Genomic DNA, 20806 nt, shown 5'->3' on the forward strand with positions numbered 1-20806 from the left:
TAACGGTTACTATAGGATTCAGCACTCCCTTAGTAACGGTTACTATAGGATTCAGCACTCCCTTAGTAACGGTTACTATAGGATTCAGCACTCTCAGAAATGGTGATAACAGGATTTGCTTTTAATACTAGTAATAACAACTACCTTAATTTTGATGTCTTAATGTGTAACTGGGTTCATTATTTTACATTACCTTCAGGATAGGTGTTACCACCGCTTTAGCCAGTGAGAACAGTTATGCTCAGATATGTTAACATCTCCAAGGCATGTGGCGGGGGCCGTTGAGGTTTGAACCTAGGCATATCTGATCCCGAAGCCTGCTGTCTTTTTCTCTGCAACGTGGGCTGTGTTATGAAACTATTCATATGAATTCAGAAATGTTTGTGCCCAAAGAAAAAAGTCCTCTTCCTGTTTGTGGCCAGATGCAGGTTTGTGAAGGTTTCTGTAGCGAGGAGTTGGTTAGTGAGCCAATTGAGGTCTCTGTTAGCCCTGAGGTTCTGTAACCATTGTTTTTTAAATCTGCCTCATACATGGGTTACAAAAGAGTATGTACGTATTTAACAGCTTTATTGAGATACAATTCTCTGTACCGTTTACCTATTTAAACTGTACAACTTGGTGGTTTTTAGTATGTTCATAGAATAGCGTAGGTATCACCATGGTCCGTTTTAGAACATTTTTGTCACCCCCATCACCCTTTCTCCCCAACTCCCCTAGCCCCAGGCATCCACTAATCTGCTTGCTCTCTCTTCAGATTTGCCTGGTCATTTCACATAAGTGGAGCTACACCATATGTGGTCTTTGTGACTGCTTCTTTCACTTAGAATGTTTTCACGCTTCATTCGTGTTGTAGCATGTGTCAGAACTTTATTTCTTTTTATAACCAAGTAACGTTCCGTTGTATGGATATACCACCTTTTGCTTATTCCTTCTTCCATTGGACATGGAGTTGTCCCACTTTTTGGCTGTGGTGAATAACACTGCTGTGAACACTCGTGAACACGTTCTTGTTTGAGCATATGTTTCATTTCTCTTGGCTGTGAACACGGAGTGGGATTGCTGGGTCATACGGTAACACAGTTTTCCATGGTGGCTGTACTTGACATGCTCACATTTTACATTTCCTGCATTGCACGGTCCATGGTGCATTTGCACCAGCAGTGCATGGAGTCTGATTTGTCCACCTCCTCGCCAATACCCGTTACTGGGTGTATTTTTTATTACAGTCTTCCCGGTGGGTATGATGTAGTGTTTGCTTGTCGTTTTATTTTTCATTTTCATGTGGATATGGATATCTGTGTGTGTATGTAAATTTTATCTTTTTGAACCTTTCTCACAAGCTCTTTGGTTCTGATGAAACCAATGTCCTTACAGAGTGGAACTTGGGTTCGAAATAACAAACATTCTTTTGACTTGGGTACCCTTTTGAGTACGTTAGTTCTGATTTACGGTGGCCTTGCAATATTGTAAGTGAAGATATTTGCTCTTTCCTGTGCATAGAAGATGTTAAGGAAACTAGAATGAAAAAGCATCAGAACAGAACCGTGTCTAACTTTCCTGCTGTCTGCCCATCACCTAGCATGGTTGTGTTAACATAAATATTTTAAATCAGTGAATGGAAAAGGATATGCATTTTCTCTTCTGGTTCTTCTAAAAGGTTTCATAACTTGTGCAAAATAATGCCCTTCTTCATGTACAGATAAACAAGTGAATAATCCATGTATTTATTTACCAGCATAGAAACGATGATAAAAATTGAAATGGTTTATTTTCTTTAAAAATGACTAGCCACTTTACTTAGCCTGGAAATGAATGTTATCTAAAAACAAGGAAAGGATGTAAGAATTTGATGTTTAGGAATTTTTATATTTTCCATCTCGATTATATTTTTTCTATTTTAGCCACTTTGGAGACTAATTAATGATACTAAAGACAAAAGAATGTTAGTTTATAAATCTGAAGACATCAAGAATGTTTCACGGCTGCACTCCTCCAAAGTGTGTGGTTACGTGAAGGCGGAGAAGGAAGATTGGCTTCCGGAAGGCCTGGTGGATGGAAAGGCACCTGATGGTGAGACTTAGAAACAGATCTCACATAAGAAGCAAGCATTGCGCTGTCTGCAATAGGGGCGTTAAATTGCTTTTTTAAAAAAGCATGTTTCTCAGGAAACTATAGTATTTGGCTTGAAAATAGTTTCGTGCAGAAATTTCTATGTTAATTCTTTTGTCTATAATACAAGAAATGAAAACACTAGAGAACTATGGTAACAGTAAAGATTAGACTTTTAAAAAGATCGGGGAGGGGAATTGAATAATCTGAGGGCAAACAGTTTTTATTTGCAGGTATTTAAAAATGACAAAATAATACTGGTGTAAAACAATCTTTAAGTTGATAAGACATTACTTGGTAGCAAAAAAGCTCTTTAATGTTTGAAAAGATGAAGCTTATCAGTTTGGGGCAGATCCATTTAGCACCTTTTGAAAACAACCATCTTGGAGAAATAGTCTACTGTCCTTATTTTTAAAAACCTTAGAAAATATTACTAGCATTTTAATATATAAATTCTTAAGCAATTTGATTATTTGATAAGAAAACCTATTAACACAAACTAATTTTTAATGTCTGATTACCTTGGTACTTTTACCATTGCTTTGGTTAATTTGTGGACTTGTAGAATAGAGTGAGAGCTTCATAGCTGAGCAACAAAGAGCTGAATGCTTTGCTTTCAAGTACTTTTTAAAGTTGCCTCATTTTAAAATTACAGAGACACTTACCCTTGGTTTTGAATTCTACAATTTTTAAAAAAATATATTTTATTGATTTTTTTTTTTTACAGAGAGGAAGGGAAAGGGATAGAGAGTCAGAAACATCGATGAGAGAGAAACATCGATCAGCTGCCTCCTGCACACCCCCTACTGGGGATGTGCCCGCAACCAAGGTACATGCCCTTGACTGGAATCGAACCCAAGACCCTTCCGTTTGCAGGCCAAGGCTCTATCCACTGAGCCAAACCATTCAGGGCAATTCTATAATTTTAAAATATATATATATTTTTTATTGCTGAGAGGAAGGGAGAGAGGTGGAAACATCAGTGATGAGAAGGAATCATCGATCAGCTGCCTCCTGCACACCCCCTACTGGGAATTAAGCCTGCAACCCAGGCATGTGCCCTTAACAGTACTCAAACCCAGGACCCTTCAGTCCGCAGGCTGATGCTCTATCGACTGAGCCAAACCAGCTAGGACTTGAATTCTACAGTTTTAAAACCTCGTATTACTTTTCACTTTTCCTTCAGATTGTTTTTTTGTTTGTTCAAGATACCTGTAAGGAAACTAAACTCATGTAATGTTTGTTTCAAAACTAAGCTAGGTTTAAAGTGTTACTATAAAAAAACGCCTTGTTTTGATGAATTTTGATTTAATAGTGCATACAAATTCATATTAGAGCTTGTTCACCGGGTGAAGAGGAGAGCCGACCCTGATCCCATGAAGAACACGTGTAAACTATTGGTGGTGGCAGATCATCGCTTTTACAAGTACATGGGCAGAGGGGAGGAGAGTACCACTACCAACTACTTAGTAAGTACTTGATGCCGGAGAAGGTAATGGACAAAACACGCATGTAGGCAGACTCATTTCATCAGGGACAGGACTGCTGTAATTTGAAACATAAAGAAATGGATCCATTTCAGATGCCGTGTTACTTCATAAAATATTTGAGGGCTAGCTGAGATTCTTGCATTACTGCATAGAGATTTTAGTTTCAAATTTTTGAAAACCTGTTTCACCTTTGAACTATTATTTTCTGCACATCAGAATTTTTATGCATATGAGGTTTAGGGCGAGTTCATTACATAGGCCTCTCTTTAGCCAAGTGAATTCTTTGAAAACGTTACTGCTAGAACGGCAGTGATCTTACTGGGACACGTGACTCTTGCTCTAGAGTGGAAAAAGTGTTTGTATGAAGAATAAACATTATGCTAGTTTTTATAATTGGTAGAAACTTTTATAATGGCATTTTTCTCTTAACTGATTTTTGCTTACATGCATATTTCAGAGAAGATGGGTCAGTGTGGTTTGTGCCATAAAATAGTTAATTATTGGGCTCTGAGTGAAATAGATGGCACTTTCATGCCCAGAACCACCCTGCGGGCTGAGCGTGAAGAGGAGGTTACGGAAGTGTTGACACTGGGTTTTTAAGCATTTACTATTGTAATTTTGAAAAGTCAAGGGAATTAGATTTCATTGACATTTTTCATTAGTATGACCTCATTTGTCATGATAACTTGGCACTGACCAAAATGCTGTTCAGGAAGTAAGAGAAGGCAGCTCTTCACGAGCCGAGAGTCTGGCTCAGTAAAGACGTCTTTCTCGTTGCCTCGAGGTTGCCCTTCGCGGCCATGCCCGCCCTCACCCTTCTGCCGTCTCCTCCACGCCAAGTGAAAGGGGTCATTGTGCAGCTGGCAGAGCAGTGTGTGAAGTCACTGTAATTCTTGCTCCTATAGAAGAGATATTTCCTGAAAAAGTTTCTTAATAGGGCTTTGTATTAAGGAGTTCTCTTCATTTGCTGCTGCTTTGTTCATTATACCAAGAATATTAATATAATGAAAGCTTTAGTCTTAAAATTTGCATTCTTAGTCTTCCAGTTACTCTAAGCAAAGAGCAGTTTCCTACCTGTAACGTGCTTTGCAGTTGCCCAAACAAACCTCATCTCGCCAGTTTTGAACAATAAAAAATTCCCTTTGAGAGAAGATACTGTTGAGTGTTTTGTTCTTCGTGGTGCGAACCGTCCTTGTCTATCATCCTTCCCCTCGCTACCCACCTCCCCCTCCCCAAGTGAGAGCGCAGAGGGAAGGAGGCGGGGAACCTCATCTTCCTGGCTCTCCGCCTGGCCCCCCTGCGGCACTCTGCCCAGGGAGGGTGGGGCCACGCTTAGCAGGGCCCCTGCTCCTCACTCCGAGGAAGGTGTTTGAGGAGCTTGCCAAGAGACCAGGTGAAGACAGAATATTCCTTAGAAGAGACTGTTTTAGGTAAATTGATTGACTTCATTTTCATTTTTGTTACTGACTGGAATGACAGGTTTTAAAAAAAAACCTGTTACTTGGTATTTTGGTTCAATATGCAATTGATTACTTGGATTTATACGAGCGTGCACCACTGGTAACAACACTTTATTTGGGGCTGGGAATAACTTCTTGGTCAGCACTGTCAATGATAATAACATTTTGCTAGTTTTTGTAACTGGTGGAAACTTTTATAATGGCATTTTCTCTGCACTGATTGTTTCCTCCCTGCAGGACTCATTACGGTGCAGAGAGCAGTAAAGGTATAATAACGTCTCTCCCTCTCACACAGATAGAGCTCATTGACAGAGTTGATGACATCTACCGGAACACTTCCTGGGACAACGCTGGGTTCAAAGGTTATGGGATCCAGATAGAACAGGTACTTACCCGTGCATGTTGCTTACATACTCCGCTAAGTTCTGTGATGTAAATATTCGTCACTTCAGATGTAATCATAAATAAATATTCTCAAATGCCATAATTCTTATCTGTTAAATTGCAGTGTTCTTATATTAATTATTTGTAGATTATGAAGTTTTCTGTTCTTAAGCTTGTTTTAGGCAAAAAGCCTTTCTTGCTGCTCTGAGCTCTCCCTTCTCTGAATTCAGGGCCTTTTTACCCCTGCCCTGTTTTCCTTGCCTGTGACCATGCTAATGTCTTTAGTTAGAATCTGTACTCAGAATAGTTGCTCAGAACTACTGTGTGCATTGCAGGGCAGTTATGCATACAGAACCAGGCGCTCTCTTTCTCCCAAACCCCCTGACTTTTCCCATCTCGTGAACAGAGTATGTCCAGCCCGGCTGGTGTGGCTCAGTGGTTGAGCACCATCCCATGCAGCCAGAGTCCTGGGTTTGACCCCTGGTTGGGGCACATGTCCCAGGTGCGGGCTCAGTCCCCATAGGGGTGCACAGTGTGTTTTGTTTTGTTTAATGTCTTTATTGATTTCAGAGAGGAAGAGAGACAGAAACATGAATGATGAGAGAGCATCACTGATCGGCTGCCTCCTGCACGCCCCCCACTGGGGGTCCAGCCCGCAACCCGGGCATGTGCCCTTGACCGGAATCGAGCCCGGGACCCTTCAGTCCGCAGGCCAACGCTCTATCCACTGAGCCACACCAGCTAGGGCATGCTCAGTGTTTTTATCTCTCTTCCTCTCTCTAAAAAACCAAAAAAATAAATAAAAATATATTTTTAAAAATAGAGTATGTCCCACCACAGTGTATTAATGTCATCTTAGTATCTCATAGTAAAAATTGTTCCAAATTGATAAGACTAATTAAAAAAACTTCTGAAATTGGGTATTGCTCTGGACAAACACTTTGATATGAAAATTATTGTTTATATTTTTTCCTAGGCTTTGCTCTGAATTAACCATATTCTTAAAGGCTCTGTAGCTAGAATTTATTTAGAGAGTAAAAAAACAATCCTTGGAATTATACATCATTCTTATAAATGTTAAACTTTTACAGTACTTGCATAAAACTAAGAGAATTATTTTTCCCTTTTCCTATTCTTTTACTTGCATTTTCTTTTTTTAAGTTATTATTTGAATAGGTAACATATGCATATGGTACAAACGCCAGTGACAAGTAAGTCTCCGCAATCTCTGCTCATTGTCAAACCAGTTTCTTTCCCCAGAGACACCCGTGTCACTAGTTTCATGTGTATTTTTCCTGAGACCTTTCTGCATGTATAGCATGTGTGTGTGTGTGTGTGTGTGTGTGTGTGTGTGTGTGTGTCACAGTGGTGGCAGGCAGTGCTCTTTGGATCATGCTTTTCCGTTTCATGAACATGTTGGTGACTTCCCCACTGCGGCTCAAATAAAGCTGCCTCACTGGTTTCAAACAGCTGCCACTTGTCTGAGTTCTAGGGGATCAGTAAAGTAAGCTTTTTTTTGCTTCGGAACTTGGAAGCAGTTGAAAACATCGGTGTGACACAGGAGACAAAAATATCAGCTTCTTTCAGGGAACAGATGGGTTGGAAGATGTGGATTAGATGGGCAGTCACCGTAGGCTTCCTGCTTCGTCCCAGAATTGGGCTTGCCCACCCACCACCACAGCGGCACAGCGCCCCCCAGTGAGCTTCCCACGTGTGGCAGAGCGGAGCGGAGCGGAGCGGAGTGCGCCCTCCACGGGCAGGCAGGGCCAGAGACCCCAGGAGCGACGGTGCCGAGCATGGCCCTGATCCTTGCTCTGTGCTAATAAGCAGGATCCATAGTGTTTGTACGACATGAACAAGGAACAGCCCTGTTCTTTATGCCCTGTCACTCCTGTGGCTTACGGTGACGCACGTCCTGTTCTGCATCTCCGCGTCATTGACTAGAGTTGAACCAGATATTAGGCTAATGGAACTGAAGTTCTTGTTGTTTACAACTAAATATAAAGAAAAGGAAAATTTGGGAGCACATTTATAATTTATAAATCATTCATTGGCACGTTTTCCATTATCATCTGCTTCTCACTTTGTTTTTAAACATTAATTATTTAGGGCTGAAGCATTTTATGAAATTCTGGTTCCAAAACTTTTTCTAGAATCGGCTTTTACTGACTATCTGAAACAGTGCAGTATTCAGTTTGTGACTCCTTCGGAAGTGTTCTAAGTATGTTACCTCTTTAAGTATAGATTCGCATTTTCAAGTCGCCACAAGATGTAAAGCCTGGTGAGAGGCACTATAATATGGCAAAAAGTTACCCCAATGAAGAAAAGGATGCCTGGGATGTGAAGATGCTGCTGGAGGTAGGTGGGGAGCCCTGGACGTGACGCTGTTGCTACCACTTGTGATTTCTTGGTGGGGGGGTGGGGGGGGGCGTGTCTGCTGACGAAGGGGCTGTTAGAAAAGGGGCTTGGGAGCCGGAGTGGCCAGGCAGCTGATCAGCAGTCGCCTGCCCCCTGCAGCGGGGCCAGCAGCCAGGGGCGCAAAAGGCTGTGCCCAGGGGAGGGCTCAGCAGGGCGCTGACCCCGATGTCTGTGCGGGTCCAGTGAGGTCACGGACTGGAGCGCGGTGGGTCCCCGTACTTACAGTCTGTGCCATTCTGTTTGTCCAAGTCTCTGGGGAACTGTTCGGTGCGTCTCTCAGGTCAGTGATCAATGGTGTGGAAAGGAATCGGGCCGCAGATTTGTAACTTGGAGCCTACAAGTTCTGTTCAAGAATTCTAAGTTTTCGTGTTTTTATTTTGGTAATAACCTCAAAGTAGTGAACCTAAACTCTCTCAACGGGGTGTGACGTACCCTGTCTCACATGACGTCAGTGTCTGAGTTTGTGATTATACTGCTTTGTAAAGTGACCTTCTAAGAAATGGTAGTGTTTATCTTTCAGTAGGTTGGTAATGTATTCGTTGCCTCCTGGTGCTCTAACAGATGACCACAGATTTAGCAGCTTAAAGCACCACTTCGTTTATTTAATAGTTTCCATGGGTCAGTCCAGGTACCGTGTGTGGTTCATCCGTATTCTCTGGGGAGTCTCACAGGCCCGAATCCAGTTTTCAAAGCTTGAGTGGGATTTCACAGTGTTACCAGCTCTTTAGCCAGGTGGTGTGTGCCCCGGCCCGGGATCAAAGCCACAACCTTAGTGTACTGGCATGAGCTCTAACCAACGGAGCTACCTGGCCAGGGCCCTGCTGTTCAGTTCAAGCATTTTAAAAATCAAGGTATTTTTAATTGGAAACTATGGGTGGTTGTAGGAGAGGTTTCTACTAAAACCATTAGAATTCTTGAAATACTTGAGAAGGCCCTGTCTTGGTGTGGAGCTCTGAGGCCCTGAGAGAGGTCGGTGTCCCAGCACTGGGTCTGACAGGTGTGGAATGTCCCGGTGCTGGGTTGTCCGCTCTCACACCGACCCTCGTCGTTTCTTGGAGCTGCTATGAAAAGCTCCCAGGCCCCCCCCCCCCCCGTGTCCCCACCCCCTGCAGATGACGTCTGCCCCTCACCTGTGCAGGTAGGGGGGTGTGAGCTGTGGCAAGGAGCATTGCCCTGCACTGCCTGCACTCTGGGTGCAGACCTGCAGTCGTAGGGAGCTGATCGGAATACCTGGTTGAAACATCTTTCGATGCCTTGTCATTGTGAATCTAATTAAGAACACTTTGCTCTTTTAAAGCAATTTAGCTTTGATATCGCTGAAGAAGCATCTAAAGTCTGCCTCGCACATCTCTTCACGTACCAGGACTTTGACATGGGAACTCTCGGATTGGCTTATGTTGGTTCTCCCAGAGCAAACAGTCACGGCGGTGTTTGTCCAAAGGGTACGTTTCCCATTTGCTGTGTGACTGTGGGAACAGCAGGCTGATTGGCTTACAGTGAAGTTCTGTACTGAACTAGCCATTTGTCTGTTTTCTCTCCTTCAGCTTATTATAGTCCAATTGGAAAGAAAAATATCTATTTGAATAGTGGTCTGACCAGCACAAAAAATTATGGTAAAACCATTCTTACCAAGGTATGTTCTTTCATTTTTTAAAGGGATCGCTGTTTAGTTTACTGTAGCTATATATTTACGTAGGTGTCTTCTAAAAGAGCAATACGTACTAGGTGGTGGTTGGTTTGTTTGTTTTTTATGCCTAAACACATGTTCTTTGGTGAGAAATCTGAAATTAAAAGGCACAAAGAAGAAAATAGAAGTTACTGGTCAGACTTCTTCCAAGACCCCCTGGGCCATTGTTTGCTGAAAGCTGTCCCCCAGGGCCCTTCGGCTGCCCTGCCCTGCCCTGCGGGTGCTGGTGTGCTGGCCCTGCACGTGGCTGTGGTCTGCAGTCACCTGGACTCTCCTGGGTCCGTTCTTCCCCTTGATGGATACCAGCATTTAGTATAAACCCTCAGGAGAGTCCCAAGAGAGGTGCCTGGAGGGAAACTCCGGAGGTTTCGCACGTCTGAAAGTGTCCTCGCCCCGCCCTTACACCTGATGGTTTAGCTGCTATATTCCCAGTCCCCTCCGAGTTCGAAGGCATTGCTCCATTGTCCTTCAGTGTGTTGTGTTACTATTAAAGAGTCTGAAGTCACTCCCACTTTTTATGCTTTGTATATGACCTGTTTTTTCCCTCCGGAATATTTTAGGATCTTGTTTTTGCCCAGATATATCATTAGGAAGGTGTTAAGCATATTCCAGAAAGTCCACAGAACAGGAAACCCAGTAAGCAGTGACTTAGATAGGGGGTGTGCCTCAGGCGAGAAGTTGGCGGGCGGCATTCTGGGGTGCTCCGGCGCTCCGATGCTGGGCCGGTCTTCCCCTCTGTCCCTGAGCCTTTGTCCTCAGGTCACAGGATGGCTCCCTTCTGTGTTCCAGAGAGGAGGACAGAGAGCAGAGTCTGTCCCTTTTCAAAAACTGGTCTGGGTCCCACCCACTGGCTTCTGGTGGTAGCTCAGCCCCAGAGCCGGTCCGTGGCTGCCCAGATGCTCAAGGGAGTGGGAGGCGGCGGCTGTGGCCGAGTACACGGTCCTCTGAGCAGAGCTGGGGCTCTGTCAGGCCCCGTTCATCAGGGCCCTGTGGAGGACAGCGGGCCCCTGGCCAGAGCCGGGGGCGGTGGGGTGTTGGCAAGTAACGTTCTCTTTGCATGATCTTTAAGGAAGCTGACCTGGTTACAACTCATGAATTGGGGCACAATTTTGGAGCAGAGCATGATCCGGACGGTCTAGCGGAATGTGCCCCAAATGAGGACCAGGGAGGAAAATTCGTGATGTATCCCATAGCTGTGAGCGGAGATCATGAGAACAATAAGGTATGTGTCTTGGAGCGTCTTGACGTGGTTAGGAAAGAACCGGCTGCTTAGTTATAACCAGAGCTCCGAACGGGTCCGGTCAGGGATGGACTGCAGATCACCGTCCCTGGAAACCTGGTTGCGGGTGGGGAGTGAACTGTGGCCCATCACCTCTGGGTCCAGCTGTTGCCTGGGCCGTTGGTTACCCGGATCGAGCGTGTGCGTTCGAGCCATGTGGAAACTCAGCCGTGGTTGAGGTTTGTGTTGCAGTTCTAGATTGCAGGTCTGGTGGGCTCAGGTTGTGAGTGAAAACTTCGGTCGTTTTCATTGACAAGTTGTCATTCATTTAAACGCTACAGTTCTTCACCACTCGCCTGTTGTCATGAACTGTTGCAACAGAATTGGCCAGACTCCCAGCCTCCTGTGGGAGGGCCCCATCTTTCTGTTCGCAGCTCTGCCTCCAGTGTCCGGTGCGGTGGGTGGCACCTGGCCAGTGTTGGTACGGATGTGGACGATCCACTAGGAGGGTTTCTGATAGACACGTGGTGGGCTTGGGGCATTGTGAACAAAGCAGAGGCGTTAGGAGAGAGTGTCCCTACATGTCTGGTCCTTTCCTTGTGCTGGAGCTGAGCAGCGACCAGCGACCAGCAGGGGGTGAGGAAAACGACTGCTGTCGTTGCTGCGTGAGCGAGGGCGGGAGGGGCTAGGAGTCGGTCTCCAGTGGGGAAAGATGCTAACGCGTGTGTCCTGCCTGTCTGGAGCCAGGCCCCTGCGGCGTCTTCACTGAAACACCCGGAAGGTCCTCTTTAGAAGTCCAGTGAGTGTTCTGCTCAGGCGGCAGCGCCCGGAGAGCGTTCTGGCCGTCCCTTTTGTGCGCTTCCGTGCTCACGTCGCCTTCGGAGAGTCCTGTGCTCCACTCCTCGGGCTTTGTGGCTCTGGTCTGGGGTGAAAGAAGCCATTTTAGCAATCTGCAGAGAACTGGGGACCCCACCTCAAATAACGACGCCGAGTTTCCCTGCGCCTCTTACGCTGCTTCACAATGCCAGAGGGTTTGGCAGATGGACTCTGTCAGAGCCCCTGGCTAGTAACCTGTCGAGTTCAGGAGGAGCCACGTCCATGGTTCTGGGAAGTGAGGGGAGAGGAGCCTTTGAGACACTGGTCACCTTCAAAACTGTTAGAATCTTGGGGACCCAGAGAATGTTTAGAGCAGCCGTCGCCAGCTGGTGGTCCATGGACCACTGGTGGTCCGTGAGGTCCGAAAGGTTGGCGACCGCTGGTTTAGATGACAGCTTAGAATTAACTTTCTAACAGACTACGTAAGACCGCTTCTCCGTAAGCTCAGCTGTTCAAAGTCTTTAAACATGGATGGTTCATGCAAACAGCCAGGGAAGCGGGGGTGAGCCGGATCAGCCCGTTGGCGTGCCTGCATGTGGTGTCTGGAAGACGAAGGTCCGTGATGGTTCGCAGTGTCCCCGGCGGTGCCAGGCCCGGGGAGGCGCGGCCCGTGGTCTGGTGGAGCTCACGATCCTCCCCTCGTGCCCGACGGCTCGTCCACTGGACGGACTGGCCGGATGTTGGGGCTCGGCCTGCGTGCAGCTTGCCTTCCTGTGAAGAATTTCACTCTTCACCAAACCCGCACCCGCTTCTCGGCATTTTACGGAGGGAGAGGACGCGGTCCAGGCGGAGGCGCGTGGAGGGACAGCGATGAACTTGACCCGCCTCCAGGGGGCTCCGGTGGCCTCTGCATTCAGGGGTTAGGGAGGCGGTGCAGACACAGGATGGGTTTTCACGTTGTTGGGTCCTTTTTTCTCCAGATGTTTTCTAACTGCAGTAAACAGTCCATCTACAAGACCATCGAGAGCAAGGCGCAGGAGTGTTTCCAAGAGCGCAGCAACAAGGTGTGCGGCAACTCCCGCGTGGACGAGGGCGAGGAGTGCGACCCCGGCATCATGTACCTGAACAACGACACCTGCTGCCACAGCAACTGCACGCTGAAGGCGGGCGTGCAGTGCAGGTGGGCCGCCGGGCGGGGCGGGGCGGGGCGTGCAGTGCAGGTGGGCCGGGTGGGGCGGGGCGGGGCGTGCAGTGCAGGGGGGCGGGGCCGGGCGGGGTGGGGCGGGGCGTGCAGTGCAGGTGGGCGGGGCCGGGCGGGGCGGGGCATGCAGTGCAGGTGGGGCGGGGCGGGGCGGGGCGTGCAGTGCAGGTGGGCGGGGCCGGGCGGGGCGGGGCGTGCAGTGCAGGTGGGCCGGGCGGGGCGGGGCGTGCAGTGCAGGTGGGCCGCGCCGGGCAGGGCGGGGACCCAGGGCCCGGCAGGTTGGAAACAGGGCCTTTGGAATCCATGCGAGGACGTGTGTGCCAGGTGCATGTATGTATGTGTGTGCGCGCGTACAGGTGCTTACCCTGTGCCCTTTACAGCAAGAAAAACGCTTCCTCCAAGCAGTCTGACGGTCTGTCACGGAATCCCTGCTCTCGCGCACTCTGCTCCCGAGCGGAGACTCCCCAGGGCGAGAATCGTTTCTGAGGAAACATTTCGGGGAGGACGGTCGGTGATTCTGTTCATGGCTGCATGCTCTGTAACAGCCAATACTGGACATCGTCGGCATGGCAGTCCGGGACATAAATGAGTTGTGTGTGTCCGCGCAATAGCTGAGTGTTGCACCGTTTAATGGCAAAACTCCACGTGGAGGAAGCAGTTAGGCACTCTGCTGCCTTGTTAGGTCCCGAGAGCCAGGGCCCGCCGTGGGAGCAGAGGGGAAAGCTTGTTTTTGGTGGATAACAGCCGTGACCGCCCACATGCATATCGACATGTGAATACCCAGGGAGGAGGGCTGGGCTGCTTCGTTTCGTGACCACTGACTGCCTCACAGGCAGTGTTGCCGTTTAAATCACTGCGCTGTGTGTATTAAGCTGTGGAAACAGGACCCCAGACGTTTTAAAGGCGAGTCACTCGGGCCGGCCTGCCCTGTTGTCCGCGCTGCTCTGCCTGATTCCCCATTAGGACGGGTGGGCAGACCGGATGCAGACATGCCAGCACCTGGAAGTCGGGGTATGCAGGAGTGGGTGACCCAGCCGGAGACCTTGCCCTGCGGCCGATCCAGGGCCCTGTAACAGGACTGCAGTGTTGGCTCTGAACTGTCCTTTGACTTGACGGTCCCTGTCTGCTCCTCTGCAGTGACCGGAACAGTCCTTGCTGTAAAAACTGCCAGTTTGAGACCGCCCAGAAGAAGTGCCAAGAGGCTATTAATGCCACGTGCAAAGGCGTGTCTTACTGCACAGGTACGGCTCCTGCTGGTTCTGGAAGGCTCTGCTCAAGAGGGGCGATGCGTGTTTGGGAACCAGGCTGTGTCACTTGCGTGAAAGCAGCCCTTGCTTCCCTCCCCTGCGGAGCTGAGTGCGCTCCTGTTCGCGGCACAGTCAGGCTCCTGCAGACCCGTTAGCTCCATTCCAGTTTCCCTCTCTCCCCTCCCTCCCCTCCCTCCATTCTCTTCCCTCCCGTCGGCATCCCTTCTGCTGTGTTTAACGTTTATCTGGGTGTGTGTATATCCTTGAAACATAATGTGCTCTTTTGTGTCTATGTGTTTTTAACATGCCAAAACTCTGAGTTCTTAGATCTTTTCAACTCAGTACCATGTTTACAAGCCCTTCTGTTGCACTGCATGCTGTCCATGTCTGTACTGAGTTCCTGTTGGGGGCACCTGCCGAGTGCTCGTCGTGTGATGATCTCGCTCATTGAGCAGTAGCCGCTGGGACAGCCGGCATCTCCGGGACCCCGGGGCAGGGCTGCGGCAGACGGCCTTCCTGCGCTGGTCTCAGCCGTGGGCAAAGCGTGTCAGTGCCAGGGCCTGTGGGCGCCTCTGTCCCACGTCCTTGCCAAAACTCCTATTTTTTGCCAGTTTGATGCTTGCAAAGTGATTTCTCATCTTTATACACAATTTCTTTTTTTTTTTTCCTTTTTTTTTTTTTAAATATATTTTATTGACTTTTTACAGAGAGGAAGGAAGAGGGATAGAGAGTTAGAAACATCGATCAGCTGCCTCCTGCACACCTCCCACTGGGGATGTGCCCGCAACCAAGTTACGTGCCCTTGACCGGAATCGAACCTGGGACCCTTCAGTCCGCAGGCTGACGCTCTATCCACTGAGCCAAACCGGTTTTGGCTATACACAATTTCTTGAACCTCTCTCCACGGGGAGTGCACTTTTAGTCTACCTGATGGCACTGGTGTTGGTGTTTAGTGGTGACAGTCCGTACGCATGTATTACATGTTGGTTAGGTTTCACGGTAAAACGGTAAGAGCCGACTGCACGGCAGGTGTTAGTGGCTGAGGTGAGGCCAGGGCAGTGTGGGCATTTGGGGCCTTCGGGCCTGGCCCTCTCCCAGACCTCATCTGCTCATCTGCTGATGGGACACGGCGGGTCATCCTTGCCCGATGGTCACCTTTTCCTCTGCCAGCCCGGGGCTCGGGGACCACGCGTGCGGCGTGCCCTGTGGAACTGGAGGCGTGACTCACGGGGCCTCTGCTGGTGGGTGCTTCCAGGTAACAGCAGTGAGTGCCCGCCTCCTGGGGACGCCGAGGACGACACGGTGTGCTTGGACCTGGGCAAGTGCAAGGATGGCAAGTGCGTGCCCTTCTGCGAGAGGGAGCAGCAGCTGGAGTCCTGCGCGTGTAACGGTGAGCACGTGTCCCGCATGGCCTTGCTGCGGGGGGGGGGTGGCCTGTGTCTGCCCGGCCTGGTCCCTCCACTTGGGGCCCTGACAGTGTCAGCCCTCACGGCTGCTGAGGATGGGGCGAGCCCAGCGCCGTCAAGGGGCGTGCAGGGGCGTGGGAGACAGACCTCTGGGTTCAGATCCTGGCTCCGCCATCTTGTTGGTGAAAACCAGCCCATCAGCCTCTCTTCTTGCCACGTTTTCAGACCCTGTGGCCAGTGTGGGGCGAATAGGAGGGAATTCTGTGGGTGACGGGTGGTGGCTGTGTCTTTGCTGCTCCTTCCCGTGTCAGACACGCTGAAAGCAGCAGGGGCTGGTGCCGCTGGCACTGAGCTGTGGTGCTCCTTCGACACTTCACCGGAGAGCCATTCCAGGCCTGGCCCGTGGAGGCGGATGCTCGCCGCCGGCGGTGGGCCAGGCCAGGGGCCTCCCTAGTGATGGTTGGCGACATGGTGCTGGCCTCTCAGACACTTGTCCTCGGGTTTTCACATTATCTTTGGAGCCCCTGGGTCTGAGGGGCACCTCGGATGGACTGGGCTCAGCTTCCTGCCCCACCGCAGAGAGTTCTGTGGATTCCAAAACAAAGAACCCAGAAATCACACCCCCTGGGTTGGGGACTCAGCATCCCCACAGCGGAGTCCGTGGTCTCCGGGGAGTAACGTGTAAATAAAGGAGGTAACATGGCGATGCCGAGTAAGCGCTCTGTTGAGGGAGTGGCAAGAGGCGTAGGCTGCCCCAAAGGACACACAGTCACGGCCCCGGAACCGGTGGTGAATGAGCGATGACAGGGCCCGCTCTCCCCGGGAGTGGTTTTTCCTGTTCTCGGTGTCCTATCTGATCTCGGTGTCCCGGCTGATCCCGGTGTCCCGGCTGATCCCGGTGTCCCATCTGATCCCGGTGTCCTAGCTGATCCCGGTGTCCCGGCTGATCCCGGTGTCCCGGCTGATCCCGGTGTCCTCGCTGATCCCGGTGTCCTCGCTGATCCCGGTGTCCTCGCTGATCCCGGTGTCCCCGCTGATCCCGGTGTCCCAGCTGATCCCGGTGTCCTAGCTGATCCCGGTGTCCCGGCTGATCTCGGTGTCCCGGCTGATCCCGGTGTCCTAGCTGATCCCGGTGTCCCAGCTGATCTCGGTGTCCCGGCTGATCTCGGTGTCCCGGCTGATCCCGGTGTCCCGGCTGATCCCGGTGTCCTAGCTGATCCCGGTGTCCTAGCTGATCTCGGTGACTAAATGCCGACTCGGCCCGGTGAAGTCTGTCCCGACTCAACTGCCAGGTGACTTGCTGGGCGTTTTCTGCTGTTGAGTGGGTGCCAGTGGCTTAGCTGAGGCCCTGTCGCTCCTGTCCCCTCACGATGCCGGAGGCTGGCCTTGGGGAGGGTTGCTGTGCATAGACCGCTGTGCCCCCGTCACAGGTCACTCGGCCACACCCACAGGGTGGCAGCTCTGTCCCCTCTTGTCTAGCTGGAGCCCTGGCCCTCCAGGGTGCCCTTGCTGTGAGAGAGATGGGTTGAACGCAGCAGTATAATGTTGGGATGAAGGGAAACGTTTTGCGTTACGAAGTACAGGGAATAATTTGGTTTTTACTCTTAAAAGAAAAGAAAACTTCAGTGTAAATATTTACCTTGTGGCCTCTACTCCGGACGGAGGGGCGTGAACTCAGAAGTCACTCCTCGAGGGTGGAATCTGGAGAAGAGGCTTTTGACATAAAAAACCAGTGCTCCTTCCCGCCCCCGGGAAGGAGAGGCACGTGTCTAAGAAAATTCGGCCCTGCCCGTTGGTTTCAGAGACGGACAACTCGTGCAAGGTGTGCTGCAGGGACCCCGAGGGCCGCTGCGTGCCCTACGTCGACGCCGAGCAGAAGAACTTGTTCCTGCGGAAAGGGAAGCCCTGCACCGTAGGGTTCTGTGACATGCATGTGAGTCCTGTGTAGGTCCGGCTTCGTCCGTCCCGCCAAATGGGAAACGTGTTTACGGTGCACGCGATTGGCAAACGGAAGGGAACCAACCCGGGGCTGCCGTGTCCCCCTCACCCAGTGCTCCTTCTGTGTGGGTCTGCCCGGGGAGGGCGGTGGGGCACAGCCTGTGTGCAGAGCGGCGGCCTCAGGAAACGTGAGCACCCCTGGAGCGGGGCCCCGAGGCCAGAGGCTGGCCAGGACCTGGGAGCTTTGGCACAGTGGGTGGTTGTGGGGCAGTGGGTCCTGATGGTTTGGTTTTCTGTTAATTATAAAATGGACTGATTGCAAAAATATACGTAAGTCACCATTGGTAAGTAGGAAAGATCCAGAAGCAGCGTGATCCACCCCAGTCAGACCGTTTGGTCTACAGAAACATCATTTTTTGTGCAAAACATGGTCGAGGGTTGGTGTTCCCGAGGCTTCCCAGGCCTCTGGCTGTGTTCCCTGGGGAGCTCGGGGTCAGCCTTCCTGGAACGGCCGTCTTTTACCCCCTGGTTTCTGGGTCTGTCTCCTGGGAACCCCAAGTTCACTTACAGTAACGGCCTGGTGGTGAGCCCCGGTGAGCGCACCCCTCCTTTCTTAGCGCTCACTGCACTTGTCGCCGTGTCAAAGGTGAGCCCCGGTGTTAGCACCCCTCCTTTCTTAGAGCTCACTGCACTTAACTTGTCGCCGTGTCGAAGGTGAGCCCTGGTGAGCGCACCCCTCTTTTCTTAGCGCTCACTGCACTTAACTTGTCGCCGTGTCGAAGGTGAGCCCAGGCGTCTGACTTAATGAAGCCCTTCATGCTTGTGGAAAACCACGCTGCTTCTAAGTGCATTTCTTTAGGAAAAATGCTGTGTTTTCTGTTCACAGGGCAAGTGCGAGAAACGAGTACAGGATGTCATCGAGCGATTTTGGGACTTCATCGATCAGCTGAGCATCAACACCTTCGGTAGGTGATCCCCCAGGCGCCTGTCTGCTTGGAACCGAGCTGATGTCTGCGATGCGATTTGGAAAGTGTAGACTCTGATCCCGCAGCAGCAGGTGCAGTAGTCACCGCGTTAGTTCCCTAGGACCTCAGGTGGACTCCCAGGCCCGCCCCGTGTAGATGGATGCACAGGTTTCAGACCAGGCAATCAGTACTTAGTCAACGCACTGGCTTCCTTCTCTGCCAACTAAAATGAACGCACAAGAGTGTAAGCAGGGTCAGGCCTGCAGACTGTAAGTCTGAAATTACCTGATGAAGGATTTTAGAAATGGGCCTGATTTGGCAGAAGCAGGGGATGTATCATGTCCTCTGGGGCCTGTAATGGAGAGTTTGGTCACAAAAATGCTCAGCAACACCACTGTCTTCATAAGCATTGCTCCCGGCAGCCTTCTGTACAGGGACTGCGTTCCCAGTGGCTCTGGGACCCTCTCTTGCACTGACCTCTCTGTCTCGGGGCTGTTTCTGGAAGGGGACCTGTGGGGGGGGTGGGGGACAGGTCTCCCAGGTGCACAGACACTCGCTGCTCTACGGAGTCAGGAGAGTGTCGGCAGCAGCCCGTGGCATTCGTCACGGCGATGATGCTCTCGGAGCGTTTCCGGTGAGACTGTGCAGTCCTTGGATCAGACGCTCACTCTGCAATTGTTCGCAGGGAAGTTCCTAGCGGACAACATCGTGGGCTCCGTCCTGGTTTTCTCCTTGATCGTTTGGATCCCTTTCAGCATTCTGGTCCACTGTGTGGTACGTCACCGTTTATAAGTAACGAAGTATTTCCTTAGAGCTTTGAACAACTGCAGCCACATGATCTTTGGGAAAGATAAAATTTGTCCTTAACGAAGCCTGACCTAATGTTTCCAAGGACATATGTTGGTGTGAGCCCGAGGAAAGCATTTCTTGTAAAGAGCTTAGCTAAGAGGCCCTTACAGGTATCTTACTTTCTGTGTGTGGATGTTCCATTCCTGTGTAGAATTTCTGAGGAATTTTATACTTCTGAGCACAGGAAACTGTTTATTTTTAGGTTATCCTCACCAGAGGATATTTTTCCATTGATTTTTTTTTTTAAAGAGAGAGTGGAAGCGAGGAGGAGAGACAGAGAGAAACATTGATTTGAGAGAGACACATCGATTGTTTGCCTCCCGCATGGGCCCTGACCAGGGCCGGGGATCGAGCCTGCAACCCAGCTGCGTGCCTTTGACCGAAATTGAACCCCAGACCCTCAGTCCATGGGCCGACACCCTATCCACGGAGCAAGCCGGCCGGGGCTCAGGGAACTGGCTGGCTGGATTCGTCTAGGCTAGGACCTCAGATAAGTGAAGTGTCTCAACAAGAGTGTTTGCAGGCTTTGTTGTCACAGAGCAAACAGCAAACGATGGTGCCCTGTGCCATCCACATCCTTGGCATTGCATACGGGGGTTCAAACCCTTCCGGATACTGAGCAGGAGCAGTCTGTTTATTCTCGTTCAAAACGAGTAACAGCCAACGGGTCGAACTGGGCTTTGTCTGAGGAACTCCACATCATTCCCCTGCTCCTCTGTGCGAGCGAGGGTTTGTCCTCTGCGAGATGGGCGGGCTTAGGTTCCACTGCTGCCCCCGGTGAGGGCGGCCTGCAGCTAGCGCTCCCGCTGGTTACTGTGCGGAAAGCTACCTGCCGACCCTCTGTGGGGCCCGGTTCTTGTTCTGAGCAAAGCTGCTGCCGGGAGGGCGGGTGCTGGCTTGTTTCTGACCACAAGACCTGTTCGGGGCAGCTGAACTAGGAGCAGGCCTAGGTTCAAGGGCCCAGCCTCCTGCCTGGTGCCCATTGTCACGTGATGTCAGCCTCAGGCAGGGACCTGGGCGGTGATGGAACATGTGTGCAGCCTTCGGAAGCACGGTGCAGGTTAGAGACCCAGTTCCTTCACAAGTTGGGCACAGGGACTCTGGGGACAGCTGGGCGGAATCCTAAGGCCGCGGCGGGCTGGGCAGTGTGAGGCCGGTGCCGGTGAGAGCACAGGCAGATGCCCTGGGACCCTCCTGCCCCGGTCGGAGAGCGCCCAGGAGGACAGCACGTCCCACCAAAAAGGCACGTTTCCTGCGAGACAGGAGACGCTTGTAGCTGGTGGCAGAGGTCCTCAGGTTCACGGGAGACACTCCTCATGCATCAAACCTGCTGCCCCCTCTGCAGCTCGGTTCTAAGTTCTTCCCTCGGCATTAGGAGGCTCCTTTAAGGAAGCGCTCAGGGTGGATTTTGTGGGTGGAATGACCTTTTTCCTGTTCTCCTTTCCAGGATAAGAAGCTGGATAAGCAGTACGAGTCTCTGTCCCTGTTTCACCCCAGTGTAAGTATGAAAGAAGGCCTCTCAGTGGCCCAGGGAGACCTGTGGCCGCTGGGGGTCCTGCTGCCGCGAGAAAGACCGAGGGGGTCAGTGAGGTCCTGTGCCCTCGGCGAGGGCGATGA

General features: G+C 50.6%; 1 protein-coding gene across 2 annotated transcripts in view; it reads left to right on the forward strand.

Moving 5' to 3' along the window:
- Positions 1-20806, forward strand: part of ADAM17 (ADAM metallopeptidase domain 17) — a 38157-nt gene that overhangs the window by 14731 nt on the left and 2620 nt on the right. Inside the window, exons 5-18 of one of the 2 annotated variants that reach the window (XM_080685122.1) lie at positions 1902-2070; positions 3445-3578; positions 5355-5444; positions 7688-7801; positions 9159-9303; positions 9406-9494; positions 10618-10770; positions 12564-12763; positions 13922-14025; positions 15287-15421; positions 17240-17370; positions 18262-18340; positions 19026-19114; positions 20637-20687. In XM_080685122.1, coding sequence (XP_080541248.1) covers positions 1902-2070; positions 3445-3578; positions 5355-5444; positions 7688-7801; positions 9159-9303; positions 9406-9494; positions 10618-10770; positions 12564-12763; positions 13922-14025; positions 15287-15421; positions 17240-17370; positions 18262-18340; positions 19026-19114; positions 20637-20687 — 1683 coding nt within the window. Of the gene's footprint in view, positions 1-1901; positions 2071-3444; positions 3579-5354; positions 5445-6604; positions 6655-7687; positions 7802-9158; positions 9304-9405; positions 9495-10617; positions 10771-12563; positions 12764-13921; positions 14026-15286; positions 15422-17239; positions 17371-18261; positions 18341-19025; positions 19115-20636; positions 20688-20806 lie in introns of those variants that run through there. The other variant, XM_080685123.1, reaches the window with a different exon arrangement.

The sequence above is a fragment of the Plecotus auritus genome (genome assembly GCF_963455305.1).
Source record: "Plecotus auritus genome assembly, chromosome: 8".
Classification (NCBI taxonomy): Eukaryota; Metazoa; Chordata; class Mammalia; order Chiroptera; family Vespertilionidae; genus Plecotus; species Plecotus auritus.